At 40.8% G+C, this 21,138-nt stretch overlaps 1 protein-coding gene across 1 annotated transcript in view; it reads right to left on the bottom strand.

Moving 5' to 3' along the window:
- COG7 (component of oligomeric golgi complex 7) overlaps positions 1-21,138 on the bottom strand; it is an 84,992-nt gene that overhangs the window by 50,173 nt on the left and 13,681 nt on the right. The window contains exons 5-7 of the mRNA XM_081256999.1: positions 14,488-14,570; positions 13,594-13,716; positions 1,364-1,562 (exon numbers count right to left, since the gene is read on the bottom strand). Coding sequence (XP_081113125.1) covers positions 1,364-1,562; positions 13,594-13,716; positions 14,488-14,570 — 405 coding nt within the window. The remainder of the gene's footprint in view (positions 1-1,363; positions 1,563-13,593; positions 13,717-14,487; positions 14,571-21,138) is intronic.

Genomic DNA, 21,138 nt, shown 5'->3' with positions numbered 1-21,138 from the left:
TTCCAAAGTATTTTTAAATTAAAAACTACGTATACTTTTTAGGGCTTCCCTGGTGGCGCAGTGACTGACAGTCCGCCTGCCAATGCAGGGGACACGGGTTCGTGCCCCGGTCCGGGAAGATCCCACATGCCGCGGAGCGGCTGGGCCCGTGAGCCGTGGCCATTGAGCCTGCGCGTCCGGAGCCTGTGCTCCGCAACGGGAGAGGCCACAACAGCGAGAGGCCCGCGTACCACAAAAAAATAAATAAATAAATTCGTATACTTTTTTGAAAACCTCAGTAGGAATCATTAAAAATCTAAACTTCCATGGCTGACTAACAAAGCATTTTCTGTATCTGATTCTTCAGAGGGTGGTTCTCTCTTCTTCAATAATGTCCATCACTAGTAGGAGAAAAGCAACCTGCTCCTTGCCCTGCCTTCATTCCACTCTGCTCCACAGGACGCTCAGCCTACATACTCTTCAGCCACTAGGACCACAGCATCCAGGTCCCTTGGAAGCCACATCCACCATGCCTCTCCCACAACCAGGGCCTGCCAGTGAGTGTGCCAAAAACACCAATGAGTCATCAGGAACTCGAACAATAAACACACTCCCAGGAATGTACGAGGTAATTACACACAAAGGTAATTAAAGAGAATAACTATTAAATAAACCAAGTCAGTGGCACACAGCAGCCAAACGGAAGAAGCAGGCCTTCCTGAAGCAATTTCCTGATTTGACGGTAGCATTCGTGATGAAGTCTGTATGACTAAAAAGTTTATGATGCTTTTAACCTAGATGGGAAACAGCTGGGGAAATGCAACACACCAGGCATTGTTTGCCCAAATGGGAAGAAGGAGTGCTTTGCTCTCATATAGCAGCTGGGGAAAGCCCAATTTCCTTATAGCCATCCTTAGTCCTAATGCAGCACCCCTGCCCTTAAAAACTTGCTGTTGTCCTATCAAAAAGCTCCTCTAATCCATTTGTTCTCTTAAACTTACTTTTTAGGTTGACTTACCCAAGGTTCTGTGATGCCTTGAAAAGAAGAGGACACTACCCTCCCCAGTGTAACTCACTGCCAACTCGTTGCCACTAATGTCTACCTGCCTCTTACATTCTAAGCCCAGAAGTGTCTATCACTTCCCCAGAGTGTGTAAAGCACCTAGGCAGCACTGGAGCTAGGCAACAATATATTAAGCAACAATTATTTCCATAATGGTAATGTTTTCATGGAAAAGGTTTTCATATCTGTTAAGAAGGAAAACACTGATCCCTTGCATTTCTGTAAAATCAGTCACCAGAAAAGAAAAACAAACCCAGGCCCCAGAAGCTTCAAAAAGAGCGAGTAAAAACAAGCCTGCGAGCTGGGAGGAAGGATGTTTACCTGCATGGGGGAGCAGGGCCATCTCCAATCCCTTGGCGAAGTGGGCGGTGGCATCGTAGAACTCCAGCAGCTTGACGAGCTCCAGCTCGGGCCCTGCCCTCTCCACACTGGAGCTGAGGCAGATGGGCAGAGAGGGCACCAGGGCCCCCAGGGTCTGAATCAGCAGCACAGTCACCACCTCGTGGGGGTTCCTGAAAACCTGCAGGGGGAGAGAGGTATCTGTGTTAGCACATTGGAGCAGACCTTCTAAAGAAGCAGACTCCTGGACTGCTCAAAGGAATCCTTCCAAGCCGGAAAGCGGTCTGGTCAAGAGCCCCAAGCTTTCCTCAGCACCCATGTGAACATGCTCAGAAAGCCAAGTAAACTAGCAAGACTTGCATCCTGTCAAGGACAATTGGCTACTTTCTGTCTATCGTTGGCCCCACCCTCCACTCGCCTCCTGCTGTGCGGCCCGGTTTCTAACAGGCCGTGGACCCTGGGTTCGGGGACCCCTGTTTTAAGTACAGATTCACTTAGTCAAATGTGAAACAAGATATAAGACTGTTCTTATGCAACACTAAGGCCAAAATTAGTGTAAGTTTAAAAATTATAAAATCAATCAATTCACATTTTTATTAGAAAATATCTTGAAATGAAGGAAAATGGAAACCAAAACTTATGGATACAGCAAAAGCAGTGCAAAGGGGAAAATTTATAGCTGTAAATGCACACATTAAAAAAGCAGAAATATCTCAAATCAATAACCTAACTGTACACATTTAGGAACTAGAAAAAGAGGAAACTAAACCCAAAGCTAGTAGAAGAAAGGATATAATAAAGATTAGAGCAGAGGTAAATGAAATAGAGAACAGAAAATCAACTTAAACAATCAACAAAATCAGAAGTTAGTTCTTTTAAAAGATTAACAAAATGGCAAACCTTTTACCTAGACTGACCAAAAAAAAAAAAAAAGATTAGATTCAAATTACTAAGATCAGGTATGAAGGTGGGGACATTTACTACCAATTTTATAGAAATAAAAGGGATTATAAGAGAATACTATGAACAGCTTGTATGCTAACAAACTGGATAACCTAGATGAATTGGACAAAAAATTCCTACAAATATTATTTACCAAAAGTGACTTCAGAAAATCTGAATAGACCTATAACTAGTAAGGAGACTGAATCAGTAATCAAAAACCTCCCAATAAAGAAAAAACGAGAACCAGATGGCTTCACTGGTAAATTCTACCAAACATTAAAAGAATTAATACCAATCCTTCTCAAACTCTTCCCAAAAAGTTGGAGAGGAGGGAGCATGTTATATTCTGAATTGTGTCTCCCCAAAATTCGTATATTGAATTCCAAATCCCCCAGTACCTCAGAATGTGACTATATATTTGGACCTAAGGCCTTTAAAGAGGCAATTAAGATAAAATGAGGTCATCTGGGTGGGCCCTAATCCAATCTGACCAGTGTCCTTATACAAGAGGAGATTAGGACACAGGCACACATAAAGGAAAGACACAGGGAAAAGACTGCCATCTGCAAGCCAAGGGAAGAAGCCTCAGAAGAAATCAACCTGGCCAACACCTTGACCTTGGGCTTCTAGCCTCCAGAATGAATTTCTATTCTTTAAACCACCTACTCCATGGTACTTTGTTATTGCAGCCCTAGCAAACTAATATAGAACACTTCCTAATTTATTCTATGATGGCATCATTAACCTGATACCAAAGCCAGGCAAATACTAAAAGAAAAGAAAAGAAAATTATAGACCAATATCTCTTATAAATACACATACAAAAATACTCAACAAAATACTAGTAAACTGAATTTAGCAGCATATTAAAAGAATTATACACCATGACTGAGACTGATCTCCAGAATGAATGGTTCAACATATCAAATTAGTCAATGTAATATACTATATTAACACAATGAAGGGGGAAAAAGCTCATTAATCTCAATTAATGCAGAAAAAGCATCTGACAAAATTCAACACCCTTTCATAATTGGAAAAAACAAAACCACTCAATAAACTAGGAATAGAAAGGAAACTCTTCAACATGATAAAGGCCATAGCAGAGAAACCCATGGCTAACATCACAATGGTGAAACACTCAAAGCTTTTCCCCTAAGACCAGGAACAAGATAAGGGTGCCTGCTTTTGCCACTTTATTCAACATAATAATGGAAGTTCTAGCCAGAAGAATTGGACAAGAAAAAGTAATAAAAGGCATCTATATTGGAAAGGAAAAAGTAACGTTATCTCTTCACAAATGATGTAATCTTTTATGTAGAAAATCCTAACAAATTGGAAAACAAACAAAAAAACCGTTAGCAGTAATAAACAAATTCAGCAAAGTTGCAAGATGGAAAATCAACAAACAAAAATCACTCACGGGCTTCCCTGGTGGCGCAGTGGTTGAGAGTCTGCCTGCCGATGCAGGGGATGCGGGTTCGTGCCCCGGTACGGGAAGATCCCACATGCCGCGGAGCGGCTGGGCCAATGAGCCATGGCCACTGAGCCTGCGCGTCCGAGGCCTGTGCTCCACAATGGGAGAGGCCACAACAGTGAGAGGCCCGCGTACCGCAAAAAAAAACAACAAAAAAACCCCACTCACATTCAGGGACTTCCCTGGTGGCACAGTGGTTAAGACTCTGCGCTCCCAATGCAGAGGGCCTGGCTTTGACCCCTAGTCAGAGAACTAGATCCCACATGCATGCCACAACTAAGAGTTTGCATGTGACAACTAAGGAGCCCAGAAGCCACAACTAAGGAGCCTGCCTGCCACAACTAAAAGACCCAGTGCAACAAAATAAATAATTTTTTAAAAATCACTTGCATTTCTATACTAGCAATTCTATCCTAACAATCTGAAAAGCAAATTAAGAAAATTATTCCATTTATAATAGCATCAAAAAGAATAAAGTATTTAGAAATAAATGTAACAAAGGAACTAAAAGACTTGTACACTGAAAACGACAAAACACTGCTGAGAGAAATTAAAGAATACACACAAAAAATGGAAAGACTTCCCATGTTCATGCACTGGAAGACTTAATATTGTTAACATGGTAATACTACCCAAAGCCATCTACATATTCAATGCAATCTCCATCAAAATCCCAAAGGTGTTTTCTGGAAAAACAGGAAAACCCATCCTAAAATTCATATGGAATTTGAGGGAACCCCAAATAGCAAAAACAATATTGAAGAAGAGGATCATTGGCTATCTCACACTTCCTAATTTCAAAACTTACTACAAAGCTATAATAGTCAAAACAGTGTGGTACTTGCATAAGGAAAGACATATAGCCCAATGGAATAGAGAGCCCAGAAACACACATACATGGTCAAATGATTTTCAACATGAATGCCAAAATCATTCAATGGGAAAAGGACAGTCTTTTCAACAAATGGTGCTCAGAAAACTGGATACTACATGCAAAAAAAAAAAAAAAGTTGGACCCTTACCTGATACCATATACAAAAATTAACTCAAAATTAATCAGACCTAAATGTTAAGAGTAAACTATAGGGCTTCCCTGGTGGCACAGTGGTTAAGAATCCGCCTGCCAATGAAGGGGACATGGATTCGAGCCCCAGTCCGGGAAGATACCACATGCCACGGAGCAACTAAGCCCGAGTGCCACAACTACTGGGCCTGCACTCTAGAGCCCACAAGCCACAACTACTGAAGCCTAGAACCCATGCTCCGCAACAAGAGAAGCCACCGCGGTGAGAAGCCCGTGCACTGCAACAAAAAGTAGCCCCCGCTCACTGCAACTAGAGAAAGCCTGTGAGCAACAATGAAGACCCAATTCAGCCAAAAATAAATAATTTTTTTTTTTTTTTTGCAGTATGCGGGCCTCTCCCGTTGCGGAGCACAGGCTCCGGACATGGAGGCTCAGCGGCCATGCCATGGCTCGCAGGCCTAGCCGCTCCACAGCATGTGGGATCTTCCCGGACCTGGGCACAAACCCACGTCCCCTGCATTGGCAGGCGGACTCTCAACCACTGCACCACCAGAGAAGCCCTAAATTAATTTTTTTTTAAAAAAGAGTAACCTATAAAATTCTTAGAAGAAAACATAGGGCAAAATCCTCATGACCTTGGATTTGGCAACAGTTGGCCCTCCATATCTACACATTCTGCATCCACAGATTCAACCAACCTCAGATCAAAAATATTCAGGAAAAAAAAAAAAAAAACCTCCAGAAAGTTCCAAAAAGCAAAACTTGAATTTGCTGCATACCAGCAACTATTTACATAGCCTTTACATTGTATTAGGTATTATAAGTAATCTAGAGATGATTTAAAGTATGCAGGAGTATGTGCATAGGTTGTATGCAAATACCATACCATTTTACATAAGGGACTTGAGCACCCATGGATCTTGGTATGGGGAGGGGGGTGGGTTCCTGGATCAATTCCCTGAGGATACAAAGAGATGACTATAGTTTCTTAAGTATGACACCAAAAGCATAGGCAATAAAAGAAAAAACAGATAAACTGGACTATATCAAAATTAAAAATTTGTTAAAGCACGTTGCAAATAGAGTGAAAAGACAACCAATGGAATGGGAGAAAATATTTGCAAATCATGTAACTGATAAGGGATTAATATCCAGAATATATAAAGAACTCCTACAACTCAACAACATAAAACCAAACACTACAATTCAAAAATGGGCAAAAAACTGTAATAGACATTTCTCCAAAGACGATAATACAAATGGCTGACGAGCACGTGAAAAGATGTTCAACATCATTAGTCATTAGGGAAATACAAATCAAAACCTCCATGAGATACCATTTCACACACACTAGAATGGCTATTTATCAAAAAAGTGGAAAATAACAAGTGTTGACAAGGATGTAGAGAAATTGGAATTCTTATGCATTGCTGATGGGAATGTAAAATGGTGCAGCTGCTATAGAAAACAGTCTGGCAGTTTCTCAAAATGTTAAACATAGGATTATGATATGATCCAGCAATTCCACTTGTAGGTATACACCCCAAAGAATTGAAAACAGGGACCCAAGGAGATATTTGTACACCCATGTTCAGAGCAGCATTACTCACAATAGCCAAAAGGTGGAAGCAGGGCTTCCCTGGTGACACAGTGGTTGGGACCCTGCCTGCCAATGCAGGGGACGCGGGTTCGTGCCCCGGTCCGGGAAGATCCCACATGCCGTGAAGCGGCTGGGCCCATGAGCCATGGCCACTGGGCCTGCGCGTCCGGAGCCTGTGCTCCGCAACGGGAGAGGCCAAGACAGTGAGAGGCCCACGTACCCCCCCCCCAAAAAAAAAAAAAAAAAAAAAAGGTGGAAGCAATTCAAGTGTTTATCAACAAATGAATGGATAGACAAAATGTAGTAAGTACATACAACAGATTATTCAGCCATAAAAAAGGAATGAAAATTCTGATACATGCTACAACATGGATGATCCCTGAAACCATTACGCTAAGTGAAATCAGCCAAACACATAAGGACAAATATCATATGGCCCTACTTATAAGAGGTATCTAGAATAGGAAAATTTATAGACACAGTAAAGGTTAAGGTTACTAGGGGATGGAAGAGGGCGAAGTGGGGAGTTATTACTTAATGAGTACACAGTTTCTGTTTAGGGTGATGAAAAAGTTCTGGAAACAGATAGCATGATAGTTAATCAACACTGTGAATGTACTTAATGCCACTTGATTGTACACTTAAAATGGCTAAAATGGTCAATTTTCTGTATATTTTACCACACACAAAAAATTAACTATCAAACCAATAAAATTCAAAATAATAGGACAGATGAAGATGTTTACTGCAACTAAACTGCCTTTTTCATCAATAATTTGATCTGACTGCTACAGCACAGATTTTTTTTTGAGTTCAGCTTGCCTATGCTTCTCTGTGGTATGTGAGGACAATTTTTACACTGCTTCTATCTCTACTCAAACTACAAACTACTAAGAAAACATCAAGTTGGCAACGGCATTAAACAGCACTCACTTGGCACTAGCACTTACATCATCTAAGCATTAAGTTTGTCTCTTTCTTTTTTCACTGCCCCCCAACAGAACAGGGGTACCAATGTGACTGTCAACAGAAAAGCACCCACTGAAATTACATGGCAGTACTTGGTTATAAGGTGGTCACATACATGACCCAAAATATGCTTATATTTTTTCTTAGATTATTACCAAAATAGAAAACAAAATTTTTAAATTCTCATAGAGAATTCACGAAACTTCAACAAACACCTGTTTAGTTTAATAAACATCACTGCTGGGGTCTGAGAGAAAGAAATAGAGGAAATGCAAATCTAACCCAACAAATACCGAAATGACCAATTTATATCCTGAGCAACAGCTTCCAGCCATCTACTGGATGCCACCATTAAGCTGAGCCACTCTCACTTGGAATTTAAAAGTGTCCTGAATTGGAATTCATTATTTTCCCACTGACCTCCCCAGGTCTGTTTCTATCAACTTCCTTATTTCTGTCAGTAGCATCTCCATTCAACCAGAATAAAAATCTCCCTTTTCACTTTCCTTTCTTTCAGTCCCTTTATCAGTTACCAGGTCCTAGCAACTGTTCATTTTTTAACTGGGTATCTTTTGCTACATTACCATCACCATCCTAGACCAAACACAGCTTCCTACCTGTCTTCAGTCTTTCCTCATCAATTCACCCTATTTACCACCACCAAATTCATTATTTTGAAATGTTATTTAGAATTTTTCTTACACTTTAAATGTTTAAATACTGCAAGATTCAACAATCAACATTTTGCCACAATTGCTTTATTTCTATTTCTCTCTAAGCCATTGGAAAGGTAATCACAGATATCATGACACATCACCCCTAACTACCTCAGTGTTTATCTCTTAAGAATAAGGCCATCCTCTTATATTACAACACTGCAAATAATCAAACGTAACCTTGATTTAATACTTTTACCTGCCACAGTCCATGTTAAAATTTCCCCAGTTGTTCTTTCAATGTCCTTGATAGTTTTTTTTTGTCATCATGCAGAACCCAATCCAGGATAATGAAATTACATTTAGTTGTCTTTTTTTTTTTTGTCTCCTTTAATCTAAACAATTTCCTGACTTTTTTTCTTTCATGACACTGACATTTTTGAAGAGTCTAGAACAGTTGTTTTGAAACGTGGTCTTTGATTTGGATTTGTCTGCATGTTTCCTCATGGTAAGACTTTTTGGCAGAGAAACTACATAGGTGATATTCTGACACCAAAAGCATTCTTAAAACAGTAACATCATCGTTCACTCTATCGCTCCAGAGGCTCACTATCTTCTAGAGAAAGCCAGATTTGTCTCGCATTCAATGTTCCCACTCCCTCCACACAAAGCTGCACCAATACAAACCCTCCTCTGTCTCCATCCAGTGTATTCCCCCCACGATCCCCCAAACATAAGAGAACCATAGAGACCTTTACATATCACCCAGTCCAACGTCCTGATTTGACAAAACAAACATTTTACTACAAGAATGGATGGGACCAAAGGAGAAAATGAAAACTATTCTTATCTAGAAAGAGAAATCCTGACTCCTCTCCTTGTATTGCGAGAAAGGACTAGGCAATGAGTACCTACTTCACTCTTAGCTCCTACTTAAGTGACCTGAGGCTGGGGTGCCGGGTGGAGGGGGGAGAATTAGACTAAACGACTCTGTACCCAAGCGTTCTAATTGGTTGGTCAGCTGAAACTATGTTTATAGCTGATAGTTTCAGCTGACCAACCAACAGGTCCCCTATGCTCAAAGGTGTCCCCTTTCCTTTAAAGTGATCTGGCAAAAGGGATGCTCTGGCCATTTGCCAAACGAGAACCAAAAGTTCGAAGACTGTAAGACCAAACTTAACAACTAGGGCCATAGAATTAACCCAAACAGCACATGGATAAACAATCTGACCTTACCCTACACTACACACAAAAAATAATTCAAGATGGGCCATAGAACTAAATGTAAAAGCTCAACAAGCTTCTATAAGAAAACACAGAAGAAGAGCTTTGCAACTTGGGGAATGGTGATGGTTTCTGAGGACAAAGAAAGCAATAACCATAAAAGAAACGATAAAATCAAGTTCATCAGAATCAACACTTCTGCTTAAGCCACAGACTGGAAGGAAATATCTACAAAATATATCTGATAAAGAACTTATATCTAGAATATGTAAAGAACTCCTATAACTCAATAATAGAAAGGCAAATTACCCAATTTTTTTAAATGGGCAGAAGACCAGAACAGATACTTCACAAAGGAAGATATACAAATGGCCAATAAGCATGTGAAAAGGTGTTCAACATCCTTAATCATCAGGGAATTGCAAATTAAAACCACAGAGAGATACTACAACACACCCACCAGAATGGCTAAGATTAAAAAGACAACACCTAGGGACTTCCCTGGTGGCGCACTGGTTAAGAATCCGTTTGCCAATGCAGGGGACATGGGTTCGAGCCCTGGTCCGGGAAGATCCCACATGCCGCGGAGCAACTAACCCTATGCACCACAACTACTGAGCCTGTGCTCTAGAGCCCTCAAGCCACAACTACTGAAGCTGAGTGCCACAACTACTGAAGCCCGTGCACCTAGAGCCTGTGCTGTGCAACAAGAGAAGTCACTGCAACGAGAAGCCCGCGCACCGCAACAAAGAGTAGCCTCTGCTCACTACAACTAGAGAAAGCCCGCACACAGCAACGAAGACCCAACGCAGCCAAACATAATAAATAAATAAAATTAAATTAAATTAAAAAAAAAAGAATCTGCCTGCCAATGCAGGGGACGTGGGTTCGAGCCCTGGTCCAGGAAGATCCCACAGGCTGTGGAACAACTAAGCCCGTGTGCCACGACTACTGAGCCTGTGCTCTAGAGCCCACGAGCCACAACTACTGAGCCCACGTGCTGCAACTACTTTAGCCTGCACGCCTACAGCCCGTGCTCTGCAACAAGAGAAGCCACCGCAGTGAGAAGCCCGCACACTGCAACGAAGAGTAGCCCCCATTCACTGCAATTAGAGAAAGCCCAAGCGCAGCAACGAAGACCCAATGCAGCCAAAAATAAATAAATAAAATAAATAAATTTACAAAAAAAAAAAAGACAACACCTGATGTGTAGCAATCAGAACTCTCACGCGCTGGTGTTGTGGGAATGTAAAAAGCTGTTATTTTGAAAAAGTGCCGATTTCTTTATTTCTTTATTTTTGGCTGCGTTGGGTCTTCAATTGCTGTGTGCGTGCTTTCTCTAGTTGCTTTGAGCAGGGGCTACTCTGCGTTGCAGTGCGCGGGCTTCTCATTGTGGTGTCTTCTCTTGTTGTGGGGCACAGGCTCTAGGCACGTGGGCTTCAGTAGTTGCGGCACGTGGGCTCAGTAGCTGTGGCTCGCGGGCTCTAGAGCGCAAGCTCAGTAGTTGTGGCGCACAGGCTTAGTTGCTCCGTGGCATGTGGGATCTTCCCGGACCAGGGCTCAAACCTGTGTCCCCTGCGTTGGCAGGCGGATTCCCAACCACTGCGCCACCAGGGAAGCCCCAAAAGTGCCGATTTCTTATAAATCTAAATATAGACCTACTCTCAGCAATTCTACTTCCACGTCTTTACCCAAGAGATATGAACATGTGGTGTCCACAAAAAACTTACAGAACAATGTTTAGAGCAGCTTTATTTATAATTGCAGCAAACTGGAAATAGCAGAAGTATCCATCAATAAAAGACCTAATAGGGCTTCCATGGTGGCACAGTGGTTAAGAATCCACCAGCCAATGCAGGGGACACAGGTTTGAGCCCTGGTCCGGGAAGATCCCACAAGCTATGGAGCAACTAAGCCCGAGCACCACAACTACTGAGCCTGTGCTCTAGAGCTCACGAGCCACAACTACTGAAGCCCGTGCTCCGCAATAAGAGAAGCCACCTCAGTGAGAAGCCCACGCACCGCAACAAAGAGTAGCCCCTGCTCGCTGCAACTAGAGAAAGCCCGCGCACAACAACAAAGACCCAATGCAGCCAAAAATAAATTAAATAAATAAAAATCTTAAAAAACTCAATAAACAAAACTGTTATATATTCATACCATGTAAGAGTGTTCAGTAATAAAAAGGAACAAGCTACTGATACGTACAACAACATGAATAAATCTCCAAAAACATGCTGAATGAAAGAAGCCTTGCCAAAAGGACATACACCATATGATTCCATTTACATGAAATTCTAAAACAGGCTAAACTAACTTATGGTGGGAAAAATCAGAACAGTGGTTGCCTTCAGGGATATTGGTACAAAGACTGACTGAGAAGGAACACAAGGGAACTTTCTAGCGTGATAGTCATGTTCCATATCCTGGTAGGGGATTAGGTTAAACAGCATTTGTCAAAACTAATTAAATGGCATATTTAAGATCATTGCATTTCATAATTTTACCTAAAAAAATCCCAGTAAACAAATACTGAACTCTAGTTAATAATACATATATTCTGAAGTGAATGATGTTTGCAACTTACTTTGAAATGAATCAAAAAGTAAGATGGGTCAATGAACAGATACACATGGATAGATGGACAGATTTGTGATAAAGCAAATATAGCAAAATGTTCATTGTAGAACACAGGAGGTGGGTACATGGGTGTTCACTGTACAATTCTTTCAAATTTTTTATATGTTGGAAACTTTCCATATTAAAATACTGGGGAAAGGGAATTCCCTGGCAGTCCAGTGGTTAAGACTCTGCACTTCCACTGCAAGGGGCCGGGGTTCAATCCCTGGTTGGGGAACTAAGATCCCACATGCTACGTGGCATGGTCAAAATATAAAAAATAAAATAAAATACTGGGGAAAAGAAATCTTTAGAGACACATTCACCCTGGCACCTTTGGTTTTCTTCTGTACTCTACTGAGCTTCAGGAGATGACAGCCACCTATCATGCTCACATTCTGAAAAGAAAATGGGCCACGGGACAAAAGTGGAAATAAGCATAAATGAACTGTTGTGGTTTTTTTTTGCAGTACGCGGGCCTCTCACTGCTGCGGCCTCTCCTGTTGCGGAGCACAGGCTCCGGACGCGCAGGCTCAGTGGCCATGGCTCACGGGCCCAGCCGCTCCGCGGCATGTGGGATCTTCCCGGACCAGGGCACGAACCCGTGTCCCCTGCATCGGGAGGCAGACTCTCAACCACTGCACCACCAGGGAAGCCCGGCATGAACTGTTTTTATCCTCAAGATATAAGCAGTAGAGGAGACAAGGACACAGAAATGCGTGCAGATGGACAGGATCACTGAAAACTGACGATTACATAAAAAACGGGAAACTTCTACAGGAGGTTGTTTTTTGTTTTGTTCGCTGGTTTTGGGGTATTTTTGGTTTTTTTTTTGTTTTTGGGGGGTTTTTTGTCTGAATGAGGTTGGTTCAAGGAGAAAGAAAAGAGGGTGGAGAAGAGAACTTCAAGCACCTTGAATGACATGACTATACAAGGGAATTCTCTCCAACTACAGTGGAGTTCATTCCAGCAAATTACTGACCAATATGCAAAGGGTGATTCACAACTAATTCTGAAAAAAATATAAGCCACACCATAAACAGGCCCAGTCAGTCATTACTCAGACATAAGACAGCTTTTTTCCCCTTCTAAAGAGAAGATCTAGTGCACCTCCTGGCATCAAGACAAGGGACCAACGTTTCATATCCTTCAAGGCTGAAAATGCCTAGAGACTTTAGGAAAGTAAATGATGGAAAGTTCGTGAAAGTAAATGAAATGAAGTTCTCTGTCTCACCTCTCCCCTAAGTCAGAGGGTGCCTTTAAAATTATACTGTTCCTCTAACTCTTGGCGTATTGTAAGAACAAGGGAAACTAACTTTAGACCGGGTAAATTTTACCCAAAGTTAAGATTAAAACAGCCTTGTTCGCTCAAGCACCACCTGACTGAGGGCCTCCTGCTTTTAGATCAGAAGATAATGGCCTCCAGGAATTCCACAGGGCTCCCCTGCTGAACAACAAGCAACACTGTCACATTAGATTCTATTTAAGATACAGATAAGAGCGATAAGAAGAGTTAGAACAGAGACCTAAAGATTGTCCTGCCCCTTTGGTGACGACAGCAGATGGGGAGGTTCTCCGAGCGGTGCTCTCTCTGGGTGGCCTGGGTGCTCTGTGGTCGAGCAGCCCGCTCCCAAGGCCATCACCCTCTCCCTCGGCACCACGGGCTTTGTTCTCGCTAGAACCCAAAAGAGCTGTTACCTGCACAGCCCACTGGATTTGCGTGTGCCAAGCACCGAGCAAGGCGTCATAGAGTCCGGTGAGCTGCCGGTCCAGGGGTAGGTCAGTCTGGCACAGCTCCTGCCAGGCTGCTAAAAGCTGGACCTGCAGAAGCAGAACAAAGGAGGCCTTACTGGGTCCGCCAAGACATGCTGCCTGCTGCAACTGCCCTGCCCTCCTACCAGGGCAAGCGACTGGCCACTGCCCACTCTCCCAGGCAATCGGGTACCCACGGATGACCATTCACTTCAAAAGAGGCAGGAAAAAAAAACTTACAGTCACCTGCTCTGACCATCATCCAGAGCTTGAATCTGTTGCCCTCCAAGTGATCCTTTCTCCTTTTTTCTTGCCCCCAAAGCATGCCAATGTACTCAGCATGCTACCATTCTTCTGAATAGACCTCAGAGGTGGGCATGAATATGTGTTTTAGCTTCGTGTCCTAACACTTAAAAGACAGATGGGCACTGGACTTGAAGGAATTAAGTTAAGTTAGCCCAGGAAGCTGTCAAAATTTTCAGTAACCTAATTTCAACAAACCTAGAAAACAGATAAAATTCTTAAGGCTTGCTGAAGGCATAATAAACCTAATCGCCCTTAAAAGACAAAAATAGGAAAAATTAAAACTCTTCTATCTGTAAAGGAAATCTAGCTATAAATACAAGTGAGGCTGAAAACTAATGACTTTTTCCAACTTGCAATTAAATGAATCCACAGGCTGGACCAAGAGCACCCTCTACTGGCTAATTGAAAGAAAAAGACCAGAGGGCATGGAGGCAAATATTTTTACCTTTGAGTAGGAAACTGGGATTCAAAACTGTGATTCTGTAGCCCAGTTCTACAAGCATTCCACAATGGTAATCACTCACAGCTTCTCACCTTGTGACACTTGTAGTAGTATGCAAGAAGTTGGGGCATCCGGTCAATTTCAGTAAAAACCTTCACAAACACTTTGGACTGATCTAAAGAAAAACAATGGAAAACATGTACATACTGTTACCAGGTTTTCTGTTGCAGCCAAGAGAAAGAATTCAGCAGGATAAATGTGGATTAGACATGAGCTTGTATTCAGAAGTTCCCACCAAGACAATGAATTAACTCATGTGTGGAGATCATAAATATGAAAAACAAGTGAAGTTAAGGATAGAACATGTGACTCAATCAGATACCACATGCCAATGTTCATTCCACAAAATGGGTTTAATTATTATTTGCAAAACAGTCCCTGAGTTTTCTCATTTCTATACCATTCAAATATATATTATTCCTTCTACCCTAAGTACTTTCCCTCACCTATCAAAATCTTAGATCCATGAGAAAATGCTCATGCTACATTGCTGACTGGGAGCAAAAAAGATATAAAACTGCATATACTCAATGTACATACTTTCCTTAAAAGATATATGTACACAAAGGGAAAAAACTGGAAGAAAATACTAACAGTCATCTCTGGGTGGTGAGTATATCATTTTACTGGTATATCATTTTCTTTTCTATATTTTTCTCCATTTTTCAAATTTTTAATAACCTATATATGTATTATTTTATAATCAGAAACAATTAAAAAATTTTTAATTCATCTCTTTCAAGGTTCTGCACATATACTAGCTCTTTCATAAAAGCTTCCTCGATTTTGTTTCATCCTTTCCTTCATCCTGGGGAGGCCTAAGGCAGTTTTCACATTCCATCTTGTAATAAAATTATTTGTGTACTTGTTTTCTCCCAGCCTCACCCTCCATCAGTGTGTAAAGTCTTTGAAGGATAGCAATCTTGGGACTTCCCTGGTGGCTCAGTGGTTAAGAATCTGCCTGCGAAAGCAGGGGAAAACAGGTTCGAGCCCTGGTCTGGGAAGATCCTACATGCCACGGAACAACTAAGCCTGTGCGCCACAACTACTGAGCCTGTGAGCCACAACTACTAAAGCCCGCGCGCCTAGAGCCCATGCTCTGCAACAAGAGAAGTCACCGCAACGAGAAGCCCGTGCACCGCAACGAAGAGTAGCCCCCGCTCGCCGCAACTAGAGAAAGCCCGCACGCAGCAATGAAGACCCAGTGCAGCCAAAATTAAATTAATTAATTTTTTTAATGACTATTGCTTTTAAAATGCTTATCATTTTCATAAGATCACTTAAATAAATGAATATCCCTGCCATATGTAAAATCAGGCTCCAAAAAGTTGCTTCACTTTATCAACTGAATTCATTGGTTGTGTAAAACGAACCAGGCATGTATATTTGAAGATTGTGGGTAATGTGTTGGGGATGTACTAATTTTTCAGATTTCCCTTTGAAAACTGTTAGTAAAGAAGCACCTTGGCCTTCTAGGAAAGATGACAGATTAAAGAGCATATTACTTTTGTGGCAGACAAAAGCCCTTCCTGATACTCACCAAAATTAACCACCCAGGGACTTCCCTGGTGGCGCAGTGGTTAAGAATCCACCTGCCAATGTAGAGGACACGGGTTCAAGCCCTGATCCAGGATGATCCCACATGCCACGGAACATTTAAGCCTGTGAGCCACAACTACTGAGCCTGAGCTCTAGAGCCCACGAGCCACAACTACTGAAGCCCACATACCTAGAGCCCATGCTCCACAACAAGAGAAGCCACTGCAATTAGAAGCCCATGCACTGCAATGAAGAGTAGCCCTTGCTCGCCGAAACTAGAGAAAGCCCGTGTGCAGCAACGAAGACCCAATGCAGCCAAAAGTAAATTAATTTTTTAAAACTATTCAAAATTAACCACCCAAAGCAAAACACAATATCATTCATCTGTGTTGAAGCCAGGAAAATGTCTGTACTACAAACTTTGGAGGGGACTTCCCTGGTGGTCCAGTGGTTAAGACTCATACTTCCAATGCAGGGGGCGTGGGTTCGATCCCTGGTTGGGGAACTAAGATCCCACATGCTGCGAGGCATGGCCAAAAAAAAAAAAAAAAAAAAAAAAGCCAAACTTCACAGAATACCAATCAGATATTCAATCATTTTGGCAGATGAGTGGGGATGCTGGGAGAACTCTGGATGTATCACGCATGGAGCAGCGTGATGGAAAGGTAAAGACTGGGAGCCAAGGGAGGACTGGGCAGGCAGGGGAAGGCCTGCTTCCATACCAGCTCAGCAGTGGGACAGCCACAGGGCTGAAAAGCGCCATTTCCCCCTTCTGAATTGGCATCCTGCCTACAGAGAGTAGAATCTGGAATCAAGCCTGATTCAGATTTGTGAATGAAAGCTGTCAAAAACAGCTAACCCCAAAACCAAAGCCCATGATCCTGACCCACAGAGCATTCTTCAAACCTGATTCCAGCACCAAGTAGCCAACTCACACAGAAGGAAAGGAAAAAACTTAAATTCGTGGAGCTGCCCGCCGCCACTCCTACTCCCCTAACCTCACATAACTAGACATACACCCAAACCACGCAGGTGAACTCCGTGGTCTGTAGCTGCCACAAATTCATGAGAAAACATGAGGAATAAAGCTGCCAGATGGTGATTTTCCAAAGGCCCAGCTCCAGTCCTAGAATCCTGCTAATGATGAGAAGAAGACTCAAATAAAGAATTGATAAATGGGGAAGATATGGAATGAAAAGGCTGGAGATGAGTCCTGAACCCATTCTCTTTGGGCAACTGAAAAGCACAACAGAGAACATAGCCTTTAAATCAAGGGCAAGAGGAAATCTCTCAACTAAGTCCAGGTCAACAAAGGAGGGGTTTCCAAGGAGATCCCATGCTAACTATTTTGCAGTAAACAGTAGGCCCAGAAAAAAGCACCCACATACAAATATGAATAAATAGAAACAAATACAAACAAAAAAATTCTAGCACGTGACCTATGCAAAAGTACCACAGGGGGTAAAAAAGAAAAGGAACGGAGCATACAGAAGGTGCATGCAGAGAGCACGTCAAGAACAACCAGAGAGAAGAGAGTACGGAAGCAGAGACTTCAACAAACACTACAGGCCAATTAGACCTAACAGACAGTACAGAACATTCCACCCAACAATGGCAGAATACACATACTCAAGTACCCATAAAACATTCTCCAGGACAGACCGTATCTCAGGCCACAAAACAAGTCTTAATAAATTTTTAAAGATTAAAATCATATAAATCATACAGTATCTTTTCCGATCATACTGGTAGAAAACTAAAAATCAACAGAAGAAAGAAAACTGGAAATTTCACAAATATGTCGAAATTGAACAACACACTCCTAAAGAAACAATGGGTCAAAGAAGATACCATAAGAGAAATTAGAAAATGACAAATGAAAACAAAAACCTAACATACCAAAACTTATGGGATGCCACAAAAGTAGCCCAAAGAGCTAATTAATAGCTGTACATACTTACATTAAAAAAGAAGAAAGAGCTCAAATCAACAACCTAAACTCTACATCTTATAGAACTAAGAAAATAAAAAACTAACTAAACCCAAAGTTAGCAAAAGGGAAGAAATAATAAAGAGCAGAGTTGAGATAAGTACAGAAACAAAACAAAAAAACAACAAAATCAAGGGCTGAAAAGATTCTTTGAAAAGATGAACAAAATTGATAAAACTTAACTTAGATTCACTAAGGAAAAGGAAGAGGACTCAAATAAATAAAATCAGAAATGAAAGAGGGGATATCACTACTAATTTTACTGAAATAAAAAGAAATATAAGAAAGTACTATGGACAATTATATGCCAACAAATTGGATAAATTAGATGAAATGAACAAATTCCTAAAAATACTCAATGTACCAAGACTGAATGATGAAGAAATAGGAACTGTGAATAGACCTAAAACTAATAATTGAATTTGTAATCAAAAACCTCTCAACAAAGAAAAGCACACCAGATGGCTTCACTGATTAATTCTACCAAACACTTAAAGAATTAATACTAATACTTCTCAACCTCTCCCAAAAAAATTGAAGAGCAGTGAACACTCTCTAATTCATTTTATGAGGGCAGCATTACCTTAATACCAAAGCCAGAAAAAGACATTACAAGAAAAGAAACCTACAGATTAATATTCCTGATGAATACTGATACAAAAATCCTCAACAAAATACTAGCAAATTGAATTCTACAGCATATTAAAAGGATTATACACCATGACCAAGTGGGATTTGCTCTGGGATGCAAGGAAGGTTCAACATATGAAAATCAATGAATGAAATACACCACATTAACAAAACAAAGGAAAAATATCCACGTGATCATCTCAACCGATGCAGAAAGGCATCTGTTAAAATTCAATACTTTTTCATGACAAAAACACTCAAAAAACTAGGAACAGAAGCAAACAACCTCAACAAAATAAAGGCCATATATGAAAAGCCCCCAGCTAACATAATACTCAATGGTGAAAGACCATTTCAAACTTTTCCTCTGAGATCAGGAAGGAGACAAGGATGCCCACTTTTGCAATTTCTATTCAACTTAGTACTGGAAGTTCTAGCCAGAATAATTGTGCAAGAAAAAGAAGTAAAAAGCATTCAAACAGGAAAGGAAGAAGGAAAAATATCTTTGTTTGCAGATGATATGATCTTATTTATAGAAAGCCCTAAAGATTCCACCCAAAAAAACCTGTTAGAACTAGTAAGTTAATGCAGCAGAATACAAAATCAACCCACCAAAACTCACTTGCATTTCTATACAGTAACAATGAACAATCTGAAAAAAAAATTAAGAAAATAATTCCATTTATAATAGCATCAAAAAGAATAAAATAGTTAGAAATAAATATAATCAAGGGGGTAAAAGACTTGTACACTGAAAGTGACAAAACACTGCTGAAAGAAATTTTAAAAGACACAAATAAATAAAAAGACATGCTATGTTCATGAATTAAAAGATTTAATATTGTTAAGATGATAATACTACCAAAGCCATCTACAGATTCAATGTAATCCCTTCCAAAATGGTGTTCAATGGTGTTCTCTGAAGAAACAGAAAAACCCATTCTAAAATTCATATGGAATTTTAAGGGACCCCCAAATAGCCAAAACAATCTTGAAAAACAAGCCAAAAAAAAGAAAAATTGGTGGATTCACAATCCATGATTTCAAGTTACTACAAAGCAACAATAATCAAAACTATGTGGTACTGGCATAAGGACAGACATATATATAGCCTAATGGAACAGAATAAAGGGCCCAGAAATAACCTTCACATACATGGTCAAATAATTTTCAACAAGGATGTCAAGACCATTCAATGGGGAAAGGACAGTCCTTTTAACAAATGTGCTCAGGAAAAAAAAATGTTGCTCAGAAAACTGGATGTCCACATGCCAAAGAAAGAAGTTGGACCCTTACCTTGTACCATATACAAAAATTAACTTATAATGGCTCAACAATCTAAATGTAAGAGCTAAAACTATAAAACTCTTAGGAAAAAAACATAAAGGAAAAGCCTCATGACCTTGGATTTAAAATTGAAATTTAGGGACTTCCCTGGTGGTCCAGTGGTAAAGAATCTGCCTTCCACTGCAGGGGACGCATGTTCGATTCCTGGTTGGGGAACTAAGATCCCAAGTGCTGCAGGGCAACTAAGCCCGTGCGCCACAACTAGACAGAAGCCTGCACGCCACAACTAGAGAGATGCCCACATGCCACAATGAAGAGCCTGCGCCACATCGAAGACCCTGTGTGCTGCAACTAAGACCAGACACAGGGCTTCCCTTGTGGCGCAGTGGTTAAGAATCTGCCTGCCATTGCAGGGGACACGGGTTTGAGCCCTTGTCTGGGAAGATCCCGGATGCTGCGGAGCAACTATGCCCACGCGCCACAACTACTGAGCCTGCGTGCCTAGAGCCCGTGCTCCGCAACAAGAGAAGCCACCGCAATGAGAAGCCTGCACACCCCAACGAACTCGCCGCAACTAGAGAAAGCCCAAGCACAGTAACGAAGACCCAACGCAGCCAAAATAGATATATAAAATTAATTAATTAATTAAAAAAAAAGACTAGACACAGCCCAAAAAATAAATTTAATTAATTAACTAATTAAAAATAAATAATAAAAAACAAAACTGAAATTTAAAAAAACTTTTCTTAAAAGAGAGAGCACTTCAAAAGATTTACCTTAGGAAAGAGGAGAAAATTTTACACTACAACTGCTTCACATTCTCAAGGAAATTACACAAGGTATACGTTTTCTTCAACAGGATCTAAGGTATCACAATGAGATATAAAGAGAGGCTGGCAGAGCTAAGAAAAAAAATTAGGAAATAAATAATGATATGATGAATTAAAAATTAATTAGAAGAAGAAAGAGCAGAACACATACTTTAGAAAATGCTATTGATCAAATGGAAGACAGACTTTTGAAAAATAACAGACTATGGAGGAGAGGAGATTGTTGGCAAAGAGCCAAAATAGACCAGCGTGAACATATTATACACTGAGGGGGGAAAGGAAGAGCTAATGAACAGATAGTTGATGTTCTCAAAAATGAAAAAGAAAATAAATGAAATAGAAGAAAAAGTCTTTTAAGAAAGAAATTTTCTGGAAATGAAGAAAAATATGAATCAGCAAATAAGATA

Source organism: Mesoplodon bidens (genome assembly GCF_964165515.1).
Source record: "Mesoplodon bidens genome assembly, chromosome: 15".
Lineage (NCBI taxonomy): Eukaryota > Metazoa > Chordata > Mammalia > Artiodactyla > Ziphiidae > Mesoplodon > Mesoplodon bidens.
The sequence above is the reverse complement of the archived record's forward strand: the minus strand, read 5'-3'. Positions and strand labels throughout refer to the sequence as shown.